We start from the raw sequence: 22674 nt of genomic DNA on the forward strand, positions 1-22674 counted from the left end.
AAAGCCTTTCATATTCTTGCCACCTTTTAAAAAAGCTACGTTTCCATCACAGGAAGTTGTCCCAGATGGGAATGTGTCTGGGGCTGCGGGGCTGAAGGCAGAGCCAGGTGAGGCGAGGTGAGGAGAGGTGGTTCCTGAGCGTGGTGATGAGCCAGGTTCGGATGGGGATGGGGGGCCAATGGGGACCCTCAAGTCACAGACCCAGTCACCCCTGGCTGGGGCACAACCAGTGGGACAACCCTGGCCCACTCCTCCAGGGCAGAGCTGACCTTTGGCTCAGACACCTAATTCCATTACTGCATAGAACTGAAGTCTGTTTGCCGTAGTAGCCAGCTGAGTTCTCCTTGTTTGAGGATTTGGAGTCTGGCCCATGTCACTGAACAGAGAGGGCTAACAGCTCAGGGTAGCATAAGACAGGTATTTATTTGCCAGGCACACAGAAAAATGTGAGCAATAGAAACGCTTGCATACTCTTGATTTTTTTGGTGTAAAAAATTTTTTGGTGTAAAAAAAAAACACTCTTTTCCCCCCACTCCTTAATATCAATTTCCCTCTTTCCCCCCAAATCCCTGCATCTGGTAACGAAAGCAACCCTTCCCTGCCCTTCCCTCCTTCAGCCCACCTACCCAAAACAAAAATCAATGAGAACTTTAGGGTTTTACACAACAAAAACTTAGAACGTTTTGCAAAACTAGGTCTTCTAACCTAAGTCTTCTACCGCAAGTCAAAAATGTTTTCTAAACACTGATATTCACACAACATGAGAAAGGGGGTTAAATGAGCCTTTATTAGAATGTTGAAGCAGTGTGTTTGAAGAAGGCGGCCCTACAAAATAAGGGTTTTAAATTAAGTCCCTAACTTAATTTGGACAGGAAAACCAGGGCTGGGGCTGAAGTGGGGAGCGGCGGACTCCTTTCCACGTTGACACGTGTATGTGTACACATGGGGCGCCCTCGCACCTGCATGGAGCCGGCCCCGTGCGCAGCACACATAGGACAACTTTTGCCTTTCCTCAAGAACTGATTTTTAAGGAGTGGGAGAAAACAAAATGAAACACAACTAAGAGCAGACCTGATCCTTTGTAAGACATTTCTGTAGACTCTAAAAAAGGTTAAAAAAAAAAAAAAAGTCTGAAGGCAAATGCTGGCAGCATGGCCCTGCTTTAAGGGAAGGTTCTAAACTAGACCCAAACGGACACCCTGAAGTCTGTGGAGGGCAGGGGCACCTCCCCACCTGACCAGGCCAGGGCAGCTTGGGATGTTGTCCATCAAAATAAGTAGGAAAAGAAAAGGAAAAAATTTAATAAAATAAACCACAACAACAAAAAAACCACCACAGCCTGCCCCTCCAACTTCCGCTCAGGCTCTGGGCATTGCTGCTGACTCTCTCCTCCGTCCTCCTCCGTAGGCAGCGGTGTGGCTTCCAGGATCCTGGGTGTTCTGGCTGGATCTGAGTTGCAGTTTGTTCTTCTGCTAAGTGTGGGAGGACCGGGGTCTCCGGGAAAAGCAGCAGCACAAGCCTTTTGCTGGAGTGGGCGAGGGCTGGTCAGTTGGTCAGCAGCCCACCCTCCGGGGCATGGGGGCTGTGCTTGGCAGGACCCTCTGGGTCTGCACGGTTTACTTTAAACTCCATCATCGTGAGGTGATTTAAAAAAAAAAAATTCTGTCAACCTAGAGATTGCCGTGAAGGTAGGCAGTCAAAGATGGGGAGGCTAAGACGGGAAAAAGCAAAAACAAAACAGAATGCTCCGCTCGACTTCAGAAGCCCTGGGCGCCGGTCTTGCCCGAGTGTGTCACAGTATCCAGGCTGCCTGCGCGCCTTGTGGAAGCTGAAGGAGAGGGTGGGAGCAGATCCAACTCCCGAAGTCCGCTTTTCTGCTGGTGTTGGGCAAACTAAAGGCAAGGAAAGGAGGAAAGCCCATGGGAAAGGTCCCCCAGTGATACTCCTCGTCCACCTGTGAATCGGCCCCCGAGCTGCGACGAGACTTTGCAGCATGGAGCAGAATGGAGCTCTTGCTTCCGCAGTGTGGCCGACACTCGCTTGCTCGCTCTCTCGGGGAGCAGGGTGTCTTCCCGAGTGGAGGGTGGAGGGCCAGGTGGGAGGGAGGAGGGAGCCTATTCCCCACTGGGCCTGGCTCACACTATTTCCACGTGGCCGACTGGGGGATGGAGCGTGGCGGGATCATGTCCAGGAGGTACTCCCGCTGGCGGTCCACGGCCGACGACGTCTTGTGCACCGCCAAGCTGGGGCTGACAAACGCAAGGGCCCCGCCTGCAACAGAACAGAGGGACATGCCGCAATGACCCCGGTCGGGGTGGGGTGGGGGCTCTGCGGAGGAGCCCCTGCCTCAGGGAGGCCAACCGAGTGTGGGAGGCAAAAATCCCAGCCTCAGAGCTGAAGGGATTTGAAGACATAACTCAAGTGCCTTTCCAATATTCCCAGCCTCTGCCATGGTAACAGGGATGCCCTCAGCTCCCCGAGAGCTCTGTCCACGGAGGGAAGCACCGCAGCACTGTTTAGAACAGTGAAAAATCACAAACAGCTGAACTGTGCAACTGGGCAATCAATAGGACAGAATCCTATGCAGCTGTTAAAAATGAGAGGGCAACGTTCTCTCATTAAAACATTCAGAGGGACATGGAACGGCAAACACACATGATACCTCTGTAGGCCACTCGTTTACGTGACATGCGAATCAAAAGGGAGACTGAGGAAAGACCTTAAGTGCTGCATTTGTTCTTTTGGGGTACAAAGAACATGTCCTCGAAAGGCACTTGAGTTATGAACAAGCATCATGTTTTTAATTGGAAAATAAAGGAACCACCCTTCCCCACCACACTTAGGTGATTGTCTGGCCAGGCCTAAGGACTGCCCTGGACCCCCAGTGACAGCAGGGCCCCCCGTCACTGCATTACCCCACAGTATTTTTGGTGGAGGTCAACAGACCTGAGGTCAAATGCACCAGGGCCCCGCCCCTGCATATTCGAGGCTTCACTGCCACTGGGACAGCACCGGCCAGAAAACCAGGCTGAGTCGGAGAGCTGGCACAAGTCTCCCGGGAAACGCAGCTTCTCAGCCTTGACACGTGTACCGCTAATCCAACCACTGACCACAGCAACTAGTTATGCCTTCATATTCCCTTTCAAACACTACCCTGAAGTGTACACAGGGCTTGCACACGGTTGCTGTCAGTATATACATGTGTGCACTTACACTTCCCTTTCCCATTTATTTCACACGCTTTCAAATCCCCTACAAGAGGAATTTCCAAGCAGCATGTGAGTTCTTAGCTGTATCTTAAACATGCTGAGCAAAAGCATCTCTGCCTGGTTTGGTTACAAACGCTCTCTGCTCTCCAGGTGGCCCCAATTCTTCTGTGGTCGGACAGACATCTCCCTGTCCTGAGTTCCTCTCCTGCGGGAGGCCGAGACTTGGGCACGTCTCTAACCCGTGGTCAGCTTCGTGCACAACAGCTCCTGTGTTTCGTTTGCACACACAGCCCAGCTTTCCCAGGTCTGACTAAGGTCCCCCCTCTGACTGGGCGCCTCTTCTTCCTAGAGGGGCGCAGCAGGCACTCTCACCCACCTCCTTCACTCGGTCTTTTGTGCCTACCTTTCATTTTCCCGTTTTGATGGACACAAGAAATACTGAACTTTCCTCTTAATGCCAACACATAAATAATTATAAAACATAGATGTATTATTAATACTGTATACTTGAAACTCTTACTAACCAGTTACCTCAATAAATTTCATTAAAAAACTAAATTTAATAAAATAAAAAACAGAATGAGCCAGGGTGGTGCGGCTGCAGGAGACTGAAAAAACCCACCCGAGGGTCTTCATATCCCCTGGATCGTTCCTCAAATGCTGTCTCCTCAGGGGCCTTTGCCACGCTCCTCAGTTAAAACCCTCCCCCAGCCCCAGGGTCCGCCTCCTCCCCCCTGCATTCTTGTTCTTTTGCACTTTGTAACACCTGATGTCCCCAAGCTACAAGGTGGGAAGAAGAGTGTCCCACAGAGCAAGGAATAAAGGACACTGTCTGGGGGAGCAGGAAATAAAGTTAGTGCAGCAGGAAAGGCACAACCTAACAGTAAAAACAGGCGTTCCCCACTGTAGGAAGGAGGCGGGAGGTGACAGTGCGTGAACCAGGTCTGTTCCACCCCAGGTTTCGTGTCAAGGGCTGTTTGGGTACAGAGCGAGGGCTGCCACCTGTTCATGGCATCCTATGTAATAGGGAACAAAAGAGATTCAGTTGAAGAGTCAGAGGCAGCTGCTCTCAGGAAACAGGTCTGGGGGGAGGTTCAGGGCCTTTTGTGCCACTGTCCTTTCCCGTGTGTATGTACATCTTTGTTAAACATAAGGAAGGGATGGACCTGACCATGGCAAGGCCCCTCCTTTGAGCCCCCTGGGGGCCGCCCACCTGTACTCAGGGGTGCCTTCTTCCAGTTGGAGGTGGCATTGCCCTTGCCGGCGCTCACGGCTCTCTCGGAATGTCTGCCGGTCCTGCTGACGAGGGCTGTGGCTGAGGCTGCATTCTGCAGTTTGGGGGATGGGCTGAACGTGTGCAGGACACCTCGGGGTGTTGCGGCCGAGCCCCGGGACAGTTGGCTGGAGGCCTACAGGGGAGAGAGGGTGTAACGGCTCAGGTGGGGCAGGTGGGGGCAAAGGGCGAGACGCTCAGTGCAGCCTCTCCTTGCTCTGGCCGACCTCTTCCCACCCACATGGGGTCTCTCAAGTCCAAAATCAGGAGACCAGGTAAGTTACACTGAGGGGCAGGGAAGGAGAGAGAGAGAGAGGAGAAAGAGAGAGAGAGAGAGAGAGGCAGCTGCCGTGGCCGCGGTCGGGGCGCGGTGGGGGGCTCCCAGCACCGCAGTTCTGACCTGTAGCACGGCCCCGTTACTCCAGTCGCGGGCCTCTCCTGAGCGGAACGCCAACTTACGCCGCGGTTTTATGACCTACACAAACGGGGTTGAAACCAAGGTCAGCACTGTTCACAGGACGGCCCCGGGTGACCTAGAGTGACCAAAGAGCAGCAGCTGTGGCCACACAAGGCCTGTCCCCACAGGACAGGCTGTTTCCTGAGGGCAGTATGACCTCTCACTACGTAGGGACCTTTGAGAAGATGTGGTCATTAGTGAATTACAAATGTTTTCCAAGGGTACAAAAAACTGCCAACGGGGAGCTTTGGGTCTACAGGGGTTGGAAAATAGAGCATTAAAAAAAAAAAAGCAAAAAAAAAAAAGCAAAAAAAAGAAACAATTTCAAACTTGCTTCTCTCCTTAATTTAGCTAGAACATTTCTTCCAAACGCCCCTTTTGTATTTCAATGTGGCTTTCAGAAAAGTCCTTTTAGACAAGAAGTACTTGTCGGCCGGCACACTGCACGTGAAAGCTCCAAAATCTGAAGAGACTGCAAATTAGTATTTTCACCATCAAACAGCACCATTAAATGTAATTTAGACGCACAGTTACCCATCAGGCAAATGCTTGCCTTGTGTGGGACAGAACGCCAGCACATCCTGTCTGCACCCAACGCCCTGCCAGGGAACCGGCCCCTCTCCTGGCGGGCGAGGCCCCTGCCAGCTCCCAGGCCTCGGGGCTGCGGCTCTGGCTCCCAGACAAGGACTCACCTGCTTCAGTGCAGGGTGCGGGGCGCTGGTGGGCTCGGCCTTGGCCTGCACAGGAGCCGTGCCCTGCTGCAGGAGGCGCTGCTCGATCTCTTGCTCCTGCTGCAGAGCCTTCACGAAGGCAGCCTTCAGCCGGCTCGTGTGCTCCACTTTGAGTGCCTTCTTTTGGTTGGACGCCATGCAGTTCTCACACATGATGGCACCGCCCTTCTCCTCCCGCCAGCGGCACGTGAAGTCCGTCTTGCACTGTGCACACATGTAGGGCTCACGGGACAGCACGACAGCCGCCGACATCCTGCCTGCTGCAGGGGGAGACCGGGGGGGTCAAGTCAAAGGAACATGATGTGAGTCAGAGCCCCCACCACCCCCAGATGGGATGTGGGACAGAGCAGGAGCCGTGCCCTGGGACATGTGGCCCAGCGGGCATCAGGAAACCAAAGCCCCAGTTGACGTCGTCTGTGCTTTCCGCAAAAACATAATGGGCGCTAACTGTATGGACACTGGGGTGGCCTCATGGAGTTTTGGAAACGCTGTGGGCTGGGCATCCCTGGTATGATCTCCCAGCTTGGCTCCTCTGACTGCCGTGCCCATCCACAGTGTAGGACCAGGAGCCACCGGTCCTCACTCAGCCTCCCACCCATCTTCTCTGTACTGGCCTTGCAACAGCTCTTTTGCCAACAGCATCACCTCACCATACAGGAGGCGCCATAGGGAGCCAGACACACCACGCCGTGCCGAGCCTGCACTGCCTTCCGCCGGGCCCGGCTCTTGGCCCTGTGGAGCCTCAAGGCAGCATGACTGGCGGAACCCATCAGCCTTTCCCCTGCTCCTCTGGACCAGGTACGGCTCTGCCTCCCCCTCCCCCTCAGCTCTGAGCACCTGAGATCACACAGGAAGAGGGTTCAGGCTGGTTGCCCAATTCAAGTCACCAGCTCCATCTTAGTGCACACATGTCCCCGGTTCAGCATCTGGCAGAAGCTCCCTAAGGGCCAGCATGGCCTCCACCTCTGTTTCTAATATTGTTTTTGATCACTATCCTGCTTATGCCCTTTTATTCCTAAAATGCAGATGCACTTTCTAAAACTGCTTTCAAGGAGGGGGATTGAGTGAGTCTGACTCAGGTGTCCCTCTCCCACGTTGGGGCCTCTAAGCACTCAAGGCTCTGGCAAGTTCCACCTCTGTGATGATTTCCTGCCTGGAAGCAAAGCCTGTCATGTCCGCCTCCCGCAGGCATTCCTGCTCACCGCCCACCCACCCACCCCATGGCACACCAACATCACAGAGCCACTGCTCATCCCCTGGGAACACACATGTGGGACGCTGGGCTTCACCAGGGCCTGGCTTGCAGAAGGTCCTAACAGGAAAGGTGCCTGCAAAGTATTTAAGAAGCCATCAAACGTCACAGCAAGCAGAACCGATGACAATACATCATCCGTAATATCCGACCATCAGGACAGCCCTGGGTACACCGACAGGTGCCCCAACACATGCTGTGCATTGAAAACAACCCTGCTGTGCATTGAAAACAACCCCACGTAATAGCAGAAACTTCAGTGGCAAGTGATGAAAACAGCCCAGGGCCCACTTACCTTGCGTCTCCAGCAAGTTCTGTACCACCTCCTCCAGGCCAACCAGGTAGATGAATTCGTTGTTGGCAGCACTGGGCAGGAAGTTCATCTCTGGGGCAGGGGGCTTGGGCGGGGGGATTTCTAGCAGCGTCTTCTCCAGCTGTTTGCGCAGCGCGAGCTTGGCAGCTGCCTGTCGGCTGGCTGGAGAATCAGCAGATGTGACCACAGAGGACACGCTGGTGGGGGTGGAGTTGGCCTGAGCAGAGGTGGCTGTCGTCCCTTTCAGCGAGGCTGGGGAGGGCTTTCAGGAGATAACAACCTGGTCAGGGTGCTGGGGGTGCCCTGCCCTGAGGCAGCCCCCCCCGCTGCACCCAGAGCCCAGGTCAGCACCATTAGTTGCACTATCAAGTCCTTCAGATAGAAATTCCCAGCGGCCTGACACGTGAGCAGCAGGCAGAGTGGTGTTAAGCAGTTCACTCTGGGAGATGACCAATCTCACGCACACGCTTGTTAGGCTTAGCTGATATCCAACCAACTGCACACATTTAAAATCTGTAATTCCCTGCATTGTGCCACAGGAGGACACCCATGAAGCCATCACCATAACCAGGACAGTGGGCACCCCGTTGGTGACGGCCTCCCGACCCCACCCAGGCAGCACGACCCCTGTCCTGTCTCTGGGGCCCTCTTGGCTCTCCTTCCTCGCAGGAGTAGGACGGTGGCTCAGGGCGCATCTGGGGCATTTCCCTCGCGAACACCTTTGTGTGTGCTTGTCTGAGACAGGAACGTTTTAGTCAGCTCACGTGTCCTCGCAGGGCTTGCAGGAGAGAACAGTGCCTGTACCAGCCCCTCTCAACCCTTGCTGCTCCTGCACTACTTTATTACCTTCATCTACGCCCCAGTGGCAAATACTCTATTGTCTTCTGGCTCCAGTCCACTCACCCCCAACACTGTCTAGCGCTCTCCCACAACCTGGAGCCCACCTCACCACTGCCCTGAACTCTGTAAGGTTAGGAGCTCTTCTGGAATCTAAGGAAAGCTGCATACACCATCCCCAGGAAAATACACATATCTGACAACTTGCCCACAATTCATCACGGGGCTCAGGAAGGCCAGGCCGCTTTCCCAGAACCCTCACCCCCCACAGAGGGTCTCCAGAGCTGACGAGATTCCCCAACATAGAGGGAATCACCTTGGCCTGGCCACCCACCCCGCACCCTTCCCACTGACCAACCAGCCGGTTCTTCCCTACCTCCCTCTCGGGCTCCTAGCCCCTCTGGGAGCAGAGCCCCCCGCATTCCATCTGCTTCCCATCCTCTTGGAACACTGAGCTGGGAACGGGGTCTGGGCACATTGGAGGGATCTATCTGATCAAGGTTTATGGGGTAAATAAACTGCCTGCATAGGTCAACCTCTTGCTTTGCCAGAACACCATGTAGTGGAAGGACGGCACTTGAACCCCACCTAGAGAAGGCAGGGACGCTGTCCAGAGCCCTGCCAGCTCACTCTTATCTGGAGGAGGCAGGCAAGGACACACCGGGCCACCGGAGGCCGAAAAGCTAATTCGCCCATCAGCAAGAGTCCCTGCAGACCCAGTAATTTTATCTGTCAATGAGGCTCTTGCTTCCAGCCCGCCCACTCCCAGACTCATCTTCCCAGCTCTGCTGGGTGGGGCAGACCCACCCCATCTCGGAGGCTCTGTCCAGAGGCCAAGGGATGTGTGGCTAAGAATAGACGAACTGGTGCTAAGAGGAATCTGCAGACACACTCTCCTTACGTGCTTGTGCCTGCAGTGGGGAGGGTGGGGAGTCTGGTGCCACCCCCCAGCTGTCTCCAGGCCCATCAGATGCATCACCTGGCCTCATCTAGCCCCCAACTCTCAGCCCCCTGTCTCAGCTCAGATCTGCACCCCTCACTCTCTCAGCAGCTCTCCACCTCTACCGTGAGACAGATCTGAACACAGGGCTGCTGCCCGTGTCCTGCATGCCCAACAGGCCCCGAAAAGCTCAAGTTCAAACCCCACAAGGGTGTCTGAGGCCTCAACGGGCTCTCAGGGGGCAGGCAGGTCATGTTGCACCACCCCACTGTGCCCTAGGACTATGGGCCTTTTGGGGGGCAGCTGCAAAGCACACTCCTCACACTGGCACAACACAGCCCTCACCTGCGGGATATTGACGAGCAGACTTGTGTTGGGGACGTTGGCGACGCGGATAAGGCCCTGCTGGATGATCCTCTGCCCTTGGATTTGCACACTGGGCACGGATGCCCGGGGAGCCAGGAGGAGCGGCGGTGGCCCTGTGCTGGAATGTTGTCTGATGTTGTGGATTTGCTGCGAGGGTGGGGGGATAAGACAATGAGGGACGATGGAGGGAGGCACAGGAAAGGGCTCAACCCCACGGCCCCAGCCTGAGGACTGGGACAGCTGCTTGGGGCTTCCTGGCCAGACCTGTCCTGAGCGTGTGCTCTGCTCACCTGGGCCCCCCTGACGAGCGGGGGCATGACGACCTGTGAGCTCGCCTGCGGCCCCAGCTTCGAGGATGCCTGCTGCCCGCCTCGGACCAGGGGAGGCGGGATGACACTGCCAGCCATTCGAGTCGAAGAGGTCTGTCAACGAGACCAATCCCCAGATCTCACATGGCCTTTTTTTAACAAACAGGTTTGCTATTTTTGTAAAAGCACGTATTTCTTAACAAAAAAAAAGCAGAGGGTAAGAGGAAAAACGCGAAAGAACAAGGAACACAGACTCGAACAAGAACCTCGTCAACCCGGGCTCAGTCAGGACACAAGCTGCACCATAGCAAGAGTCCAGCCAATGAGGACTGGCGCTGCCGTCTACTGGTATGAGCTGGGAGTCTGGGCCTGTTTGAGGGGAGCTAGGCCCGTCCACACCTCAGTCCTGTGGCTGGCAATTCTGCCTGCCTCCCCTTTGGGCAGAGGAGGCTGTGAGCCGAGCTGGGAGGCCCAGCCAGGCCCCACAACTGCCCTCAGGAGACTCAGGATGAAGGGAGCCCAGTCTGCCTAGGGAAGACCTCAGTCCTCTCTCCTCTCTCACGAAGGGCACTCGTGGGAGGGGCACCCCACGCGTTGGTGTGATTTAATGATGTCAACGATGGCCTACTTTGGGAACATGAACATGCTTTATTTTGGGGCTGCTCAGGAGCCTGAGGGGAAGGGAATACTGACCTGAAGTGATGGCTTGCCGGAAGGAATGTTCTGGGTGCCCCGCACAAGCGGGGGAGGGGTGGTCACAGTGCTCCCAGCGGAGCCTGCGGGCTGCAACAGAGCAGGACACATGGGACATGAGAGGACCACCAGCCCCACCTCCCCACGTAACCCTGACAGAAGAAGAATGATTTTCTTCCTCTTCCAAAGGTACTAGGCTCTCAAAGGTTTTGCTTCCAGCCTGGTACGTGACCCTGTCTACCTGTGGCAGGAACTGGGGAAAAGGAGAGCTTTTCCAGCATCCTTCACCCGCCGGGGACTCGGCGTCACTGTGTGGTTCAGGCGCCAGTTCTGCACTCCAGGGGGTCAGGGAGGGCTGGCGATGGGAAAGGACCTAGGGCCTGGACAGGTTAACCCCAATCTGGGGATCCTTAGTCACATATTCCACTACAGAAAGGACTTGGGTCACTTCACTGTGTCTTTAACTGACAAGGAAACAATAGGCAGGCTCTGTTCACCCCCGAGATTAACAGACGTCAGGCTGAGTCCACTTGCTGACTAGGTGGGGAGGGAGCTCAAACAAACCCCCAGTCAGACCAGTGAGTGTTCTGCCCTTGTCCCTCTCCCTTAGGGGACATGTGTTCCAAACACTCTGTCAGTCATTCTGCCAGCCATGCGTTCACTTTCTGGTTTAATGATAGTGGTTACGGCAAGCAGGAGGGCAGCTGCATTACCAACCAGAAACTTTCCCAGAAACCCAACAAAACATGAACTTGCCCTACACAGTGAGCTGCACTCAGAGCAGCACCTCAAAGAGCCTCGCGCACCAGGGGAGCAGGAGGCCCAGGACAGGGCATCTGTCCACAATCCCAGCCACCTCTGCAGCAAACATGGCCATCCAGAGTAGGAGGCTTTTCTGGAAACGGGCTTTGGGCAGAGCTCTGAACCCAGAAGTGTGCTTCCAACAGCTTTCCACTCCCTTGATGCTTTTTTAGTGAGTTTTACATATTCAGATCTGGAACATTCTAGACTGAGTAGGACTCTGATATTTTCTCACTGACATCCTTTTAGCTAGATCCAAAAATGAACTTCAGTCTGCAGGTTTCCACTCAGACTTTGGCCCTCATGCCCCCGAGGAAACCCGGAAACCTGCCCCTCCCTGCCCCCGTGACCAGCCTTTCAGCCTCCGGCTCTGAATGGCTCCCATTGACCCTTGAGAACAGAACAGATGTGCACACACCTTCTGGGTGGTGGTTTCCTTTTGGATCTGACTCTGCCGCAACTTTTTCAATAAAACAAGTTTTGCTTCTTCTAATCGTAACTCTTCTTTCAGTTGCTTAATCATCCTTTCCCGTTCTTCGGGACTGCTTTTCTGCAAGCAGAGAACAGGGCTGACGTGGAGGGCAGGCCGCCAAGTGCACCGGCCCACTGGCCCCAGACGCACTCAGGGATGCTGCTGGGCGGGGTGGTCCCCAGCTCGGGGACGAGGCTCACCATGAGGGCCTCGGTGCTGGTCTCCTGCAAGGCCTCCTTCGGAAGCCCATTCACCCTCGGGCTCACAGGCTGCTCGTTGTCAGACAGCACGATCACGTCAGGCGAGGGGGCTCTCCTCTCGGCCGTCATGTCACTGTGGAGCGGGGAGAGTAGGTTGTTGCCAGAGCTTCCTGACTGCGGGACACTGTTCCCCACAGCCCCACACCCACGCCCTGCAGATGCCCAGGTCCGGACACCCAAAGAGCACGAGGTGGGAGCACAGCTGCCCCACTGGCCTCCGCAGCCGCTCTCCTTGTGTCCTCCCTGAGGGCCTTGCCACCCCTCCACCATTCTGCCTTCACCCACTGCACTCACCACACAGCACCCAAACCCGCCGGTTTATAGCTGGGGCTGTTCTTGGGGCCCACCTCTACGTCCCCAGGGATGAGGACACCCGTGTGTCTGAGGGTGAGACAGACATTTTGGGAAACACCACATGGCTAGGTGTCAGATTAAAACTGCTGGGCTCTGGATCCTGGCTAAGGCCGAATGCTGGACAACCCTTCCTGGGCCACATGTGCCCTCTTCATCCTGATGGTGGCAATGTGTCAGTAGTGACTGCATGTTTCGAAACAGACTGGAACCCGGAACACATTTTCTCACGCGGATCTGGGTATTCTTTACCACCTCATCTGCTCACAAACTGGTTTCCAGCTTCTCCCTCTCCTCATGTTATAACAGTGGGTTGACGGCCTGGTGCCAAGGCCACCCCTGCCCATTACCCTCCGCCCTCTTGACCCCAAACCTGCCCCACCCGCAAGTCCCCTAAGATATAGATACACATTTGAGCCTCTGCTACGGCGTCACTGACCCAACACACAGAACCAACGGGCGGGTCCCAAACACAGCACTTCGCCCCAACCAACAGGCTCTGTTTGCTGAGGGCACGATGTACACTCCCCGGAAGATCTGGCCTCAGCAGTTGTGTTGAAGGAATCGGATGGATCCTTCCTTCCAACAGCAGCAAAACCAACCAAGGACCAAACACGTCCACTAGGTGGCACTGTGGCCCAGAGAACAAAGTCGAGGAAGTTAACTGGGATTAACAGCTCCAAGTTGTCCCAGTCCTTCCACTGACAGCCCACCTAAGGGGGGTGGGGGGGTGGAGTTCTCGATGGAGAACTGGTGCTTGAAAAGCCCTCCGAACCGCCTCTTCCATTCTTGGAGTGCGCTTCACCTTCACAGAGGACCAGACGCCGAGGGTTCATTGACTCCCCCTAAACCTTGGACACCCACCCCCACCCTGGCCAATCCCGATCCCGCCTTCCAGAGCTGCATGGTGGCTGCACCTCAACACTTCTAGCCCTGATCTGATTTAACCAGCACAGCTGCCAGCTGGCCTCTCAGCAGAGACCAGAGGAGTGGACAAAAAGGCACCCATTTCAAGGTCTACAACCCCTCCTTGGGGTTATCAGCCCTCATCGCACGTCCAGAAACCAGCTGCTGTTGATCAAGTAACCCAGGACGGGGCCTCACCAAACCAAAGACCAATGCAATTCCGGAACTGCTCTTTCGAGTCTGTCTCCCTGCTGGCTGCCCACTCCACCCAAGATCAACTTTCAAGGTGACTTCAGGGCTCCAATTCCAGGCTCTTTGGCTGCACACAGCGACACCAAGATGATGCAAGGCCTAGCGTGCGAGCTGTGGTGCGGGTCCCAGCCCAGGTGGCCTCCCAGGTACCAGCTGTCCACAGGCAGAGCAGGAGCCCAGGCAGACTCCTATCTAGATTGAGACTGCAGGCGCTTCCTGAGCAAGGGTGTGCTGAGCCTACGGAGAGCCACAGGGATTTAGCACGTTTGATCATCTCACTGAAGGCGCGCACTTCTGAAGGTGAGATGTCTAATAAAACTGAAATGTGCCTGAGGGAAGAGCAGCGCGAGGGCCCCAGACCACCTGGAGGCTGAAGCTCCGAGATGGCCACTGTGACCACAGCACTCCCAGGTCCCATCTTGGATGAGACTAATCAATAACTCGTCCAAGAGATGACATCATCTCCATCAATGATCACTCAGCATCCCAGCAGCCAGCAGGGAGTGAACTTCCTGTATGCTAATCAGGCCACCCAAAAGTCATGTGACAAAGGCATTTCCCTCCTTGGTCATGTGACCCTTTAACTGTGCCTTCCAACGTGAAAACCATGGCAACAGCCGGTTCTAACCAGTTTGTGACATGCAGCCTTCATTTTGAGAAGTGAGGTAGGGTTCAGGTGCTGTCAGAAAATGGAGGCTCCCAGTTCACACTGGGGCTGCCGGGCTGCAGGCACTTCCTCTGTGGTGCCCGCCCACAGGGCCTGTGGTGTGTTACAGGGACTGGGTCACCACCTCTTCCACACACAGAGGGGCCACTGGCCCCTCTAGTTTCCAACGTGAAAAACTTTCCTAAGCTCCATCTTTAAAGCAAAGGTGCTGTAAGTCTCTCAGTTCCTTCCCAGTTATTTTAATTCAGGAAAAAGAACACCCCTTTGATACGGGCTCAGAATTAATGTGGGTCCTCTTTTTAAAAAAAAAAAAAATTCTTTAATAGAAACATTAAGCCAGGAGAACAAAAAGAGCCGGCAGCACGGCCAGGTGCACTCCTTCAGTCCACAGCAGCTGCCTGTGCACCGAGTTTATTTGGAAGCTACATGATTTCAAGGCAAATCCAATTAGCCCATCCTGCCCATCTTGAAACCCGTATGTAAAATATTATGATAGAAAGATTTTACGTGACCTATGAAAATCCCTGGAAGCAGGCCAGGCTGTTATCAGCAAAAATGGTCTCACCACCTCCTCCCCCTGAGGCCAGCCCTGGCTAAACAAACACAAAAGTTCTGCTACCTGCCAGGAACTTCCCTCAAGTTTTCTGGAGGGAAGGCCAAGATTACAACCTTAACTCACGATAGGATCCCCTGTCCACAAGGCCAGGCTACTGTCCTAGCTGCTCCAGCCATCAGTGGTCAGTGCGAGGTTGGTATTTAGTGTCCCCCTGGCCCGTGCCAGGAGAGCCGTCTCACTGAGGGAATGGAGAAATTAACCTCAGTGGCTCTGCCATTTGTCATTCTCTGAACAGGCCGCCCTGTTATCAGGGAAGCCATGCTGCATCACACTTGTTCATTAGTTCACTCTCACTCACTCACTCACATTTGCTGAATGACCGCTTAAGAAGCAGGTACAGTGCCAGGCAGTCGGAATACACCCCTGAGGGTCTACATCAGGGCACACAGGGTAACCACCACCCACCTCGGCTCAGGAGCAGCAGGGGCAGCTTCTCCAGAGCCTGTATGTAGAAATGTAGCATCTTGCTGCCCTACACCTGCTTGATCAAAGCCTGCATTTTAACAAGATCCCTGAGATTCCTGCACACACTAGGGAAGGTGGTGATGACCATAGGCCCAATTAAGCCTCAGGACAGACAACAAATTCCTCCTCAGGACTTGTGGCAACCATTCCCTCCTCCCCACATCTCTCCAGCCCAGCGGCTGGGCAGAGGCAGGTGGCTGCTAGTCTAGTTGTGGTTAAAGATGGAGTGAGAGCTTTGCGAGACCAGCCTCACCTTGGGCCCAGGGCGTTCCTCCCACTGGAGCCCATTCACATCTCCCAGGCCGAGACTATTTCTCACCCCCCCAACCCCCCCCCCCCCCCCCCGCAAGCCCCACCAACCTCTCCAGCCCTCAGCACCTGCACCTTGAGCTCCTGCTACGGGCTCCTCCGGCCTTCACCACCTTTTCCTCCACCATACCCCCAAATCCCCCTTGTGAGCCCCGATTCACACCTCAAAATGCACTTCCAACACCTGTGCCTTCAGAACTTCCCTGGCTGGCCCAGCCCGGCCACACCCCACCCCTGGAGTGTGGTCAGTGCCCCCGAAGCACACTCCAGGGGAACTCCCCAAAGCACTCATGCCTAGAAAGTCTTCCTAGACCTGCCCCCCCATGTCCATCCTGGGGCTGGGGAGCTCAGGGCAGAACTCTGGGGGCTCCACATAAGGGCAACACAGGCCTGAGCAGCACCCCCACTGGTGACCGGCTCCCTCACACCAGCAAACTCATCCCAGTAGGGATGTCCCTCTACTCCCCACACAGCCAGTCAGCCCACACTGGCCTCGCCGGCTTAACACGCAGGTTCCCCCACCCCACGTGGGGCTGGAGGCTATCACGGGAACCGCAGCCAGGGCCCCAGAGCCCCCCTTGAAGCCTGTCTCCACAGGTCTGGGCAGTGCAGTTCCCAGTGAGAGCAAGCAGGTTCCCAGGGCGAGAGAGAGACAGGTCCACTCCAGTATGACACCATGGCCCTAGAAGAGGGGGTGAGGCTCCCGACCTCCCCAGAGTCAGAAGAGCAAGAATCTCCTCCTAGTGCCACCTGGCTGGGATTGCGGGACAGCCCAAAGGGCCTCCTCCCAGAGCCTGGGGTTGTGCTCACAAAGGCCTACCGTGAGTGGGCACCGTGTACCAAGCCTGCACACTGGGGGTGCGGGAGGGTGCTGTCACACACCCACAAAGCTGCCTGGGGTCTCGCCTGGTTCTGCCTCTTTGAAATGAGTCGTCTAGGTCAGGACACTACCTTCTGTGCCTCCTAGAAAGATACGAACAGGTTCCTGCCCGGCTGGCCCTCAGGGTTACCCTAGGAGGCCATCAGGGCCCTGACATTTCCTAAAGCCGTAAGGGAATGTTTGCCGTGAACGTGGGTTTGGCTCAGAGCAGACAATCAGCCACTGAGGTTAACATTCGAATATTCTCAATCCTGGGAGGGCAGGGATATGTCTGCTCTGTGCGCCGCGTGGGTCCTGGGTGGCTGGAGCAGGGCCCGGCACAGTGGGTGCTCAGGAGACATGGCTGGGACGCACCCACTTTCTCCTCTTCCCTGGAACCTGGTTGGTTCCAGGATGCGGATCTGTGAGCTCACGAGGAACCCAGTGATGCCTTAGACCGACTGAGAGCCTTGCACTTGGGTGGCTGTGCCCACAAGCACACATACTGTGTTGCTCAAGGATGCACAAAGTCACTGAAGATTTATGGATCTGTGTCTTTTCAAGCAACAGGCCCTGGAAGTCCCAGCTCTAGGCTGTGAGTCTAGGGCTTTGGTGCATGTTAAGAGGAAGCCCTAAGACTAGTGGTTGGCAAAACGCCGTACAGAGGTGCAGGGCCGTCTGCCCAGCCCTGAGATCCCTGTGGAGACGGCTCATTCCAGCTGACCCACGCCCGTGCTCACACCTCATCCAGTCCCGTCCCCAGGACCTGGGCTGCTTTTGTGGCTTGCTCTCTGAACAACAGGAATGTGGAGGAAACAACACTGTGAGCTTTCAAGGGGAGGTCACCAGAGCCTTGCAGTTTACATCTGCGCCCCCGGAGTTACGTGCTGGGGGGCGGGGTGGGGGGTGTCTAAGTGTGCCGAGACCACCCTAGGGAAGAACACCAGGCTAACTGCGTGGAAAGAGGGTCTCTAAGGGTCATAGAGACAGGCATAGAGATGCGTCCAGCCATCCTACCTGAGGGACAAAGCCACCAGAGACAGATATAGAGCCCAGCTGACTCGGGACTGCAAGGCTGAGAGCACAAGCAGCAGACCCCAGACAATGGCACCACACTGTGTGGAGTAGCGTTGTTTTATTTACTTTAAACCATGAAGATAACGTGGCCCCTAGCTCAGCTCTGCCTGTAGGGAGCTAGCCCACACCACTGTCACTGCTTGTTCTCCCTTAGACTGTCCCCAACTTAGGCCAGCCACCCTAAACGCTACCCTAGGATAGAGCATGGAGCGACAGGTACTTACTGGTTTCTCCCAGTTACCACCCCACCAACCCTCAAAAGAAACCGGCGCAGTTCTCTGCACACGCAGACTGCCTGTAACAGACACAGGCTTGGGATAAGATGGAATGAAGTGCCGTCCAGGAAAACCCAGCAAGAGACCAGAGCTGCCCAGCAAAGAAAGGGGGTGAGGAGAAGGTCTCACAGGAAAAGGGGAGCCATCCTCAGGCCTGGGAGCCACCACAGCTTCTGACACCACCTAGAGTGGACTCTGAGCCAACGCCAGAAGAAATCCCACATGCTGAATCCCAAGAGCACCCCTCTACGCTCTGTTCCATAAACACTTCTAGAAAAGATCTACAAGAAAGAAAATAAGAGTTACCACCAGGTCCCGGGCAGTCCTACCACCTGGCACCACCTCACTGACAGGCTCCGGTGAACTGGGCACCTCGACACACATTTTTCTGGGACCTTCCACGGCCACCTGGGCATGGCAGCTGCTCACTGGGGCCTCACAACACCCCACCGTCCTCTTCTCAGGGGCGCTGTTCCCTCACAGACACTCAGTGATTAGAAAGGGAACCCCTGCTGCCCATGCAGACTGCCCACATTTCTGCCTGCCCCAGGGGGACCCCAGGCAGACCCCGGAGCCCACCGTCCTCCCACCCCTCTGTTGGACTCTCTTCTTGGCATCCACTGCCACTTCTCCTAGCCCTGTAACTTGACACCCTGTTGGCTGGGATGTCAAGAGAAAAGCCCAGAGCCTGCTTTGTGGGGGCCGAGAAGTCAGAACACATTTTGCTTCTCAGCCACAGAGGCCATGCGGGTGAGAGACTTCAATGGGATTTTTGAAACCCAGTCAGCAGTCTTCCCGGAGCCTTCGGGTCCCAGTCCATTACGGTGCCCCCTGCACAGCTCAGGACAGTCGGGGAAAAGGAGGGCGCACACGTGGCCAGGCTTAGGCCTGTGAGCCCATTCCCCTGTCAGGGCCCCAGCACAGAGGCAGGCAATCCTGGGGTGAGTGGCCAGGGCAGAGCAGCCCTGTGCGTCAGCATGGTCAGGAGACGGCCACCGTCTTGCTGGGGCTCGTTCTAAGAACACAGAAGCCTCTGCAAGTCACACAGCCTGGCCAGGGAGGCCCAGAGGACCTCGGTGTGATTGGAAGCAGCAACAGGGGCCAGTTTTGGGGGCGTGCAGAGTTGCCAAGAGCCGCAGAGACGAGCCAAGGGTGGGCAGAAGAGAGAACCTCCTGGGCCAGCAGTTGGCAGCAGCCCCATGGAAAGACCCCAACACCAAATAGCAAGGGAGCAGCTCTGCGCAGGGAGGTCAGTGTGGCACGACCCTGCCAGCAGCTGAGACCCAACACTACCAGGAAGGGTAAACCCAATTCAGCACACTCTACTCAGAAATTCGGGAAGGGGGGCATGTTAGAAACGACCAGCCACAGAAGTGAAATCTGACCTCTGTCGGGTTTGGAAAACTTACCCAGAACAGTTACTGATCCTTTATAATGACCATCCCTGTGCCAACCACCAAGAGGCACCCTTCCATACAATCCTCTCAACTGCTCAGTGTCACCCCAGTCCATAGGTGAAAAACAGTGTGACGAGAGAGACTTCCCGAGGTCACACACCCATGGCCTGCAGATGACCTGGGTCCATACCAGGCCCAGGCTCCTGTGACCTTGACGGGCCTGCCCAACTCTGGGACACCGAGGGCTGCCCTGTGCACCCTGTAAGGCCCTGGGCCCCGGGCTCCCTCCTGGTCAGACCAGCGGGGTACCTATGGCCTGCAGAGGGTACAGGGTGGGAGAGGATGGGGCCCACATGACTCGTAACTCTAATGTCTCTACCGGGGGTTACCAAACGCCATTTTTGTACTAGGTTAAAGGGGGAAATGTTTCTATTTATACTTGAAGGATCCTAGACAGCTGGTGGCATCCTTATGTCAAGTCCCCAGGTTGAGAAAGAGATGACAGTGTGAGGACAGGGTCCTCGGACTCGACTGGGAAACTCTCACTCCATGTGGCCCACCATCTGCCCAAGGAAACTGGGTAGGGTTTTGGCACTTGAGAATCCAGGTTTCCAACGTGCCCGGGCCCCGGGAAAGTGAAGGAAAAAGAAATGTCGGCTGTCGGCCACGACTGTCCCCTTCTTCCTCTGGGCCCCTAACCACATGCCAGGCCAGTCTTCCACCAGGAAGGACACGAGAAACCAGGAGCACTCCTCCGGGCTGCTGGGACCACAAGTATCAGACGAAGCCAAAGGTACCCGCTGGGATGCCAGCTTCCTCACCAACTCACAGCAAGAGAAGACTCACCTGGGCGCAGGTGACCACCACACAAGAGAAATAAACACTGCATTCCAGCGTGCAACGACCACGAACTTCTGTGATGAATGGAAAGCGCACACTTTGCCTGGAAATTTCCCATCCCCCCTTAAATACCTGTTTCAAACTGCTGGATCCTCCCTCACCTTCCTCTGGCAATTCCCTTCAGGTTCAGGTTCCCCCAACCCCCACCAGACCTGCTCCAGCTGTTCTAAGCCCAGCAGCCACGGGATTCTGCCCAGGTCAGCCTAGAGGACCGGCGAGGGGTAGGGGGGAGGGGCAGGTACATCACTGTGCAGGAACCTGAACCCATCACCGACGCTCAATGAGCCTTGTTTCTTCATCTGCAGAATGGACGCCACTGACCTCCAGGGGATGTTGTGAAATGTAAACAGTACCCCAAAATGGATCTAGTTGAAGGATGGCAGCTCCCCTCTCTTCCAGATCCTCACAGAACGCAATGGGCACACTTGGGGCAGTCCCATCACTTTTTCTGCTTTCAATTAGCTCATGTGGCCTCCTGCCCTGCCATCGGAGGTCCCTGGGGACAAGGTCCTAGGCCGAGGGCTTCTCTTCCTTCCAGTACCTGACCCCAGAAGGCCATTAACCACTGTCTAATGGCCACCTGAGATGTGAGCACCCAGCCCTGCCAGGTGTCCTGGCCTCTGCTCACACTGGACAATGGGCCTGGCCCATCCTGCATCCTCTGCATTGCACTGGGCTGCTCTGACGTAGCAGCTCCCCAGCGTGGTCCTAGGGACCCCTCCAGGGGCTCTGCCAGGGCACTGCAACGCTATGACAACATCGGCCCCTTTCGACAAGTCGTAATGCCAAAGTGTGCCAGGACTTGGTGCTGTTACGTTGTGGGCAATGCCCTGACGAAGAAGGACAAGCTACGGATTGTATTAAACCTCAGCCCTTTGAGTAAGCGTCTTTTCAACATTCTGTGATAAAACAAAGCATGTCTGCTGACTGAGGGAAAGACAGACACACTACGGTTATTCAGACTTGGGTGTTTGGCAGCCATTTTCCCCAAAAGGGTTGAAACAAAACCTGTTGTTTCAAGGAAAACAACCAACAGGATTTGTCACCAATAATTAAGTCTGAGCTTCAGTAAGCAAAATATCTTATTTATGTTACCACGTAATGAGTGTATTATTGTCATCTTTAAATATATTAATAAGTACTGTCAACAGACATTTTCCACACAATCAAATATTCTTTGGGGCCCAGAGATGGGAAAGGGGCCGTACCAGTGCTGGCGGCAGAGGGTTTCCTCTCCCCATGGCAGACGCCCGAGTGGAGTCCCCGTGACAATGTGGACTTGCTCTTGCTGCCAAAGTTGTGTTCTGAAAATCGGGAGCTACTAACAATGTAATAGCACTCACCCCACAGATATGCCGCAATTTTCCCACAAAATCTATTCAATTATAAGCCGACAAAATTTGGTAACCCTATTCTTCCAGCCTTGACAGCAGCAACATATACGTATAAGGACCCAGCTACTCAATGCAGAGAACTGGGCACCACCCAGGGCAGCCCGACACGGTGCATTGGCAGATGGGGAGGACAAACTACCCCATGGCCGGCCGGGCGCCCAGGGCCCCAAAGCCGGAGACTACCCCACACCTCCTGCCCCACTCCCCACAGACCGCCACTCTCCAGGCAAAGGTACTGCACCTGCTCCTTCCTCTAGCAGGTCTACCTCTGCCCTGAGTCTACGTGTCCCTGGGCTCCACCCAGGCCCAGAGCACCCACTCCCTTTCCTCCACAGGGCGCTGCACAGCCTGCCCTTCCCAGCCGGACGCCACACTGCTCCCACTACCATGGGCCTTTTCAGGCCCTGACTCTACCCAAACAAATTCAATGGTTCCAGGGACGTGAAACCCTGAGCACCCCAATTTCAGGGCTGTTAGCTCCCTAGAAAGTGCCACCAGGACCTCTCCTTCTCACACTGCCCACAGACCTTCCAAGTGCTCCTGAAGGAGGGAAATGCTGCAAGCCTGGACCAGTCACGCTCCTTGGCAGGCCACTGTGTCAAAGCTGCTTCTGAGAGGAACACTGCAACCCCCAGGTCTCAGACCCAAAACTGTACAACAATGTGGTTACATCACAACTGTTTTTAAGATTAAGCTCTAAAAATAAGTGGTCTGACGGCTTCGGACCCAAGGAAGGGGACACACAGCAACGGCTGGTATGTCTCCTATGGCTCCGCCCCTCAGATACCCCTGAACTCTTGTCCCACCTGTCCCAGGTGGGCCCCTTCATGGTGCTGCCACCAAGGCTGCCTTGGCCACAGGAAGCTCAGTCCCCAAAGGCAGCGGACCCCACCTGGCGATGCGTGTCACCTGCCCTCGCCTGCTGTCCCTTATTCTTAGACATGTGTCAGTCCCACGGCTCCTTTCCATCAGCACCGGGACAAAACTCACTGGTCAGCGCTGGGAGATTCGGAGGCTTGGGAAGGACCAGCCTCGCTTCAGAAGAGATGGGGGCGCCAAGGGGGGGCTGAACTGTCCTGGGCCACATAAGGGTGAGTGGAATAGGGCTGCCAGACAACCTCCTTCTTTTTTTTCACCACCTGCCGCCACCCCACCCCTCACAAATTATAATTCACATGTTTGTCTTGAGGGAAAAACCTTGGAAATCTCTTGCAAACAGGCCAACTCTCCTTTTCCTCCAGGGCACTTCTGATAACCGAGAAAATGCTCCTCTCCTGGTGTGCCCCCTGCTTGT

The 22674-nt window shown here is 55.3% G+C and overlaps 1 protein-coding gene across 12 annotated transcripts in view; it reads right to left on the reverse strand.

Moving 5' to 3' along the window:
• Positions 1–768: 768 nt before the first annotated feature.
• The window catches only part of GATAD2A (GATA zinc finger domain containing 2A), a 91688-nt gene continuing 69782 nt past the window's right edge, over positions 769–22674 (reverse strand). For 8 of the 12 annotated variants that reach the window (XM_074337805.2, XM_074337802.2, XM_088792362.1 and 5 more), the window contains 11 exons: positions 11853–11985; positions 11599–11730; positions 10380–10469; positions 9669–9800; positions 9358–9525; positions 7218–7497; positions 6939–6998; positions 5632–5930; positions 4883–4957; positions 4423–4618; positions 769–2271 (listed from right to left, as the gene is read on the reverse strand). In XM_074337805.2, the coding sequence (XP_074193906.1) occupies positions 2141–2271; positions 4423–4618; positions 4883–4957; positions 5632–5930; positions 6939–6998; positions 7218–7497; positions 9358–9525; positions 9669–9800; positions 10380–10469; positions 11599–11730; positions 11853–11985 (1696 nt within the window). In that variant the 3' untranslated portion in view covers positions 769–2140. The remainder of the gene's footprint in view (positions 2272–4422; positions 4619–4882; positions 4958–5631; positions 5931–6938; positions 6999–7217; positions 7498–9357; positions 9526–9668; positions 9801–10379; positions 10470–11598; positions 11731–11852; positions 11986–22674) is intronic. The other 4 variants (XM_019736881.3, XM_019736880.3, XM_074337801.2 and 1 more) reach the window with 3 other exon arrangements.

The sequence above is a fragment of the Rhinolophus sinicus genome, chromosome 15, assembly GCF_057876585.1.
Source record: "Rhinolophus sinicus isolate RSI-liver-muscle chromosome 15, RSI-T2T, whole genome shotgun sequence".
In the NCBI taxonomy this organism is placed as follows: Eukaryota; Metazoa; Chordata; class Mammalia; order Chiroptera; family Rhinolophidae; genus Rhinolophus; species Rhinolophus sinicus.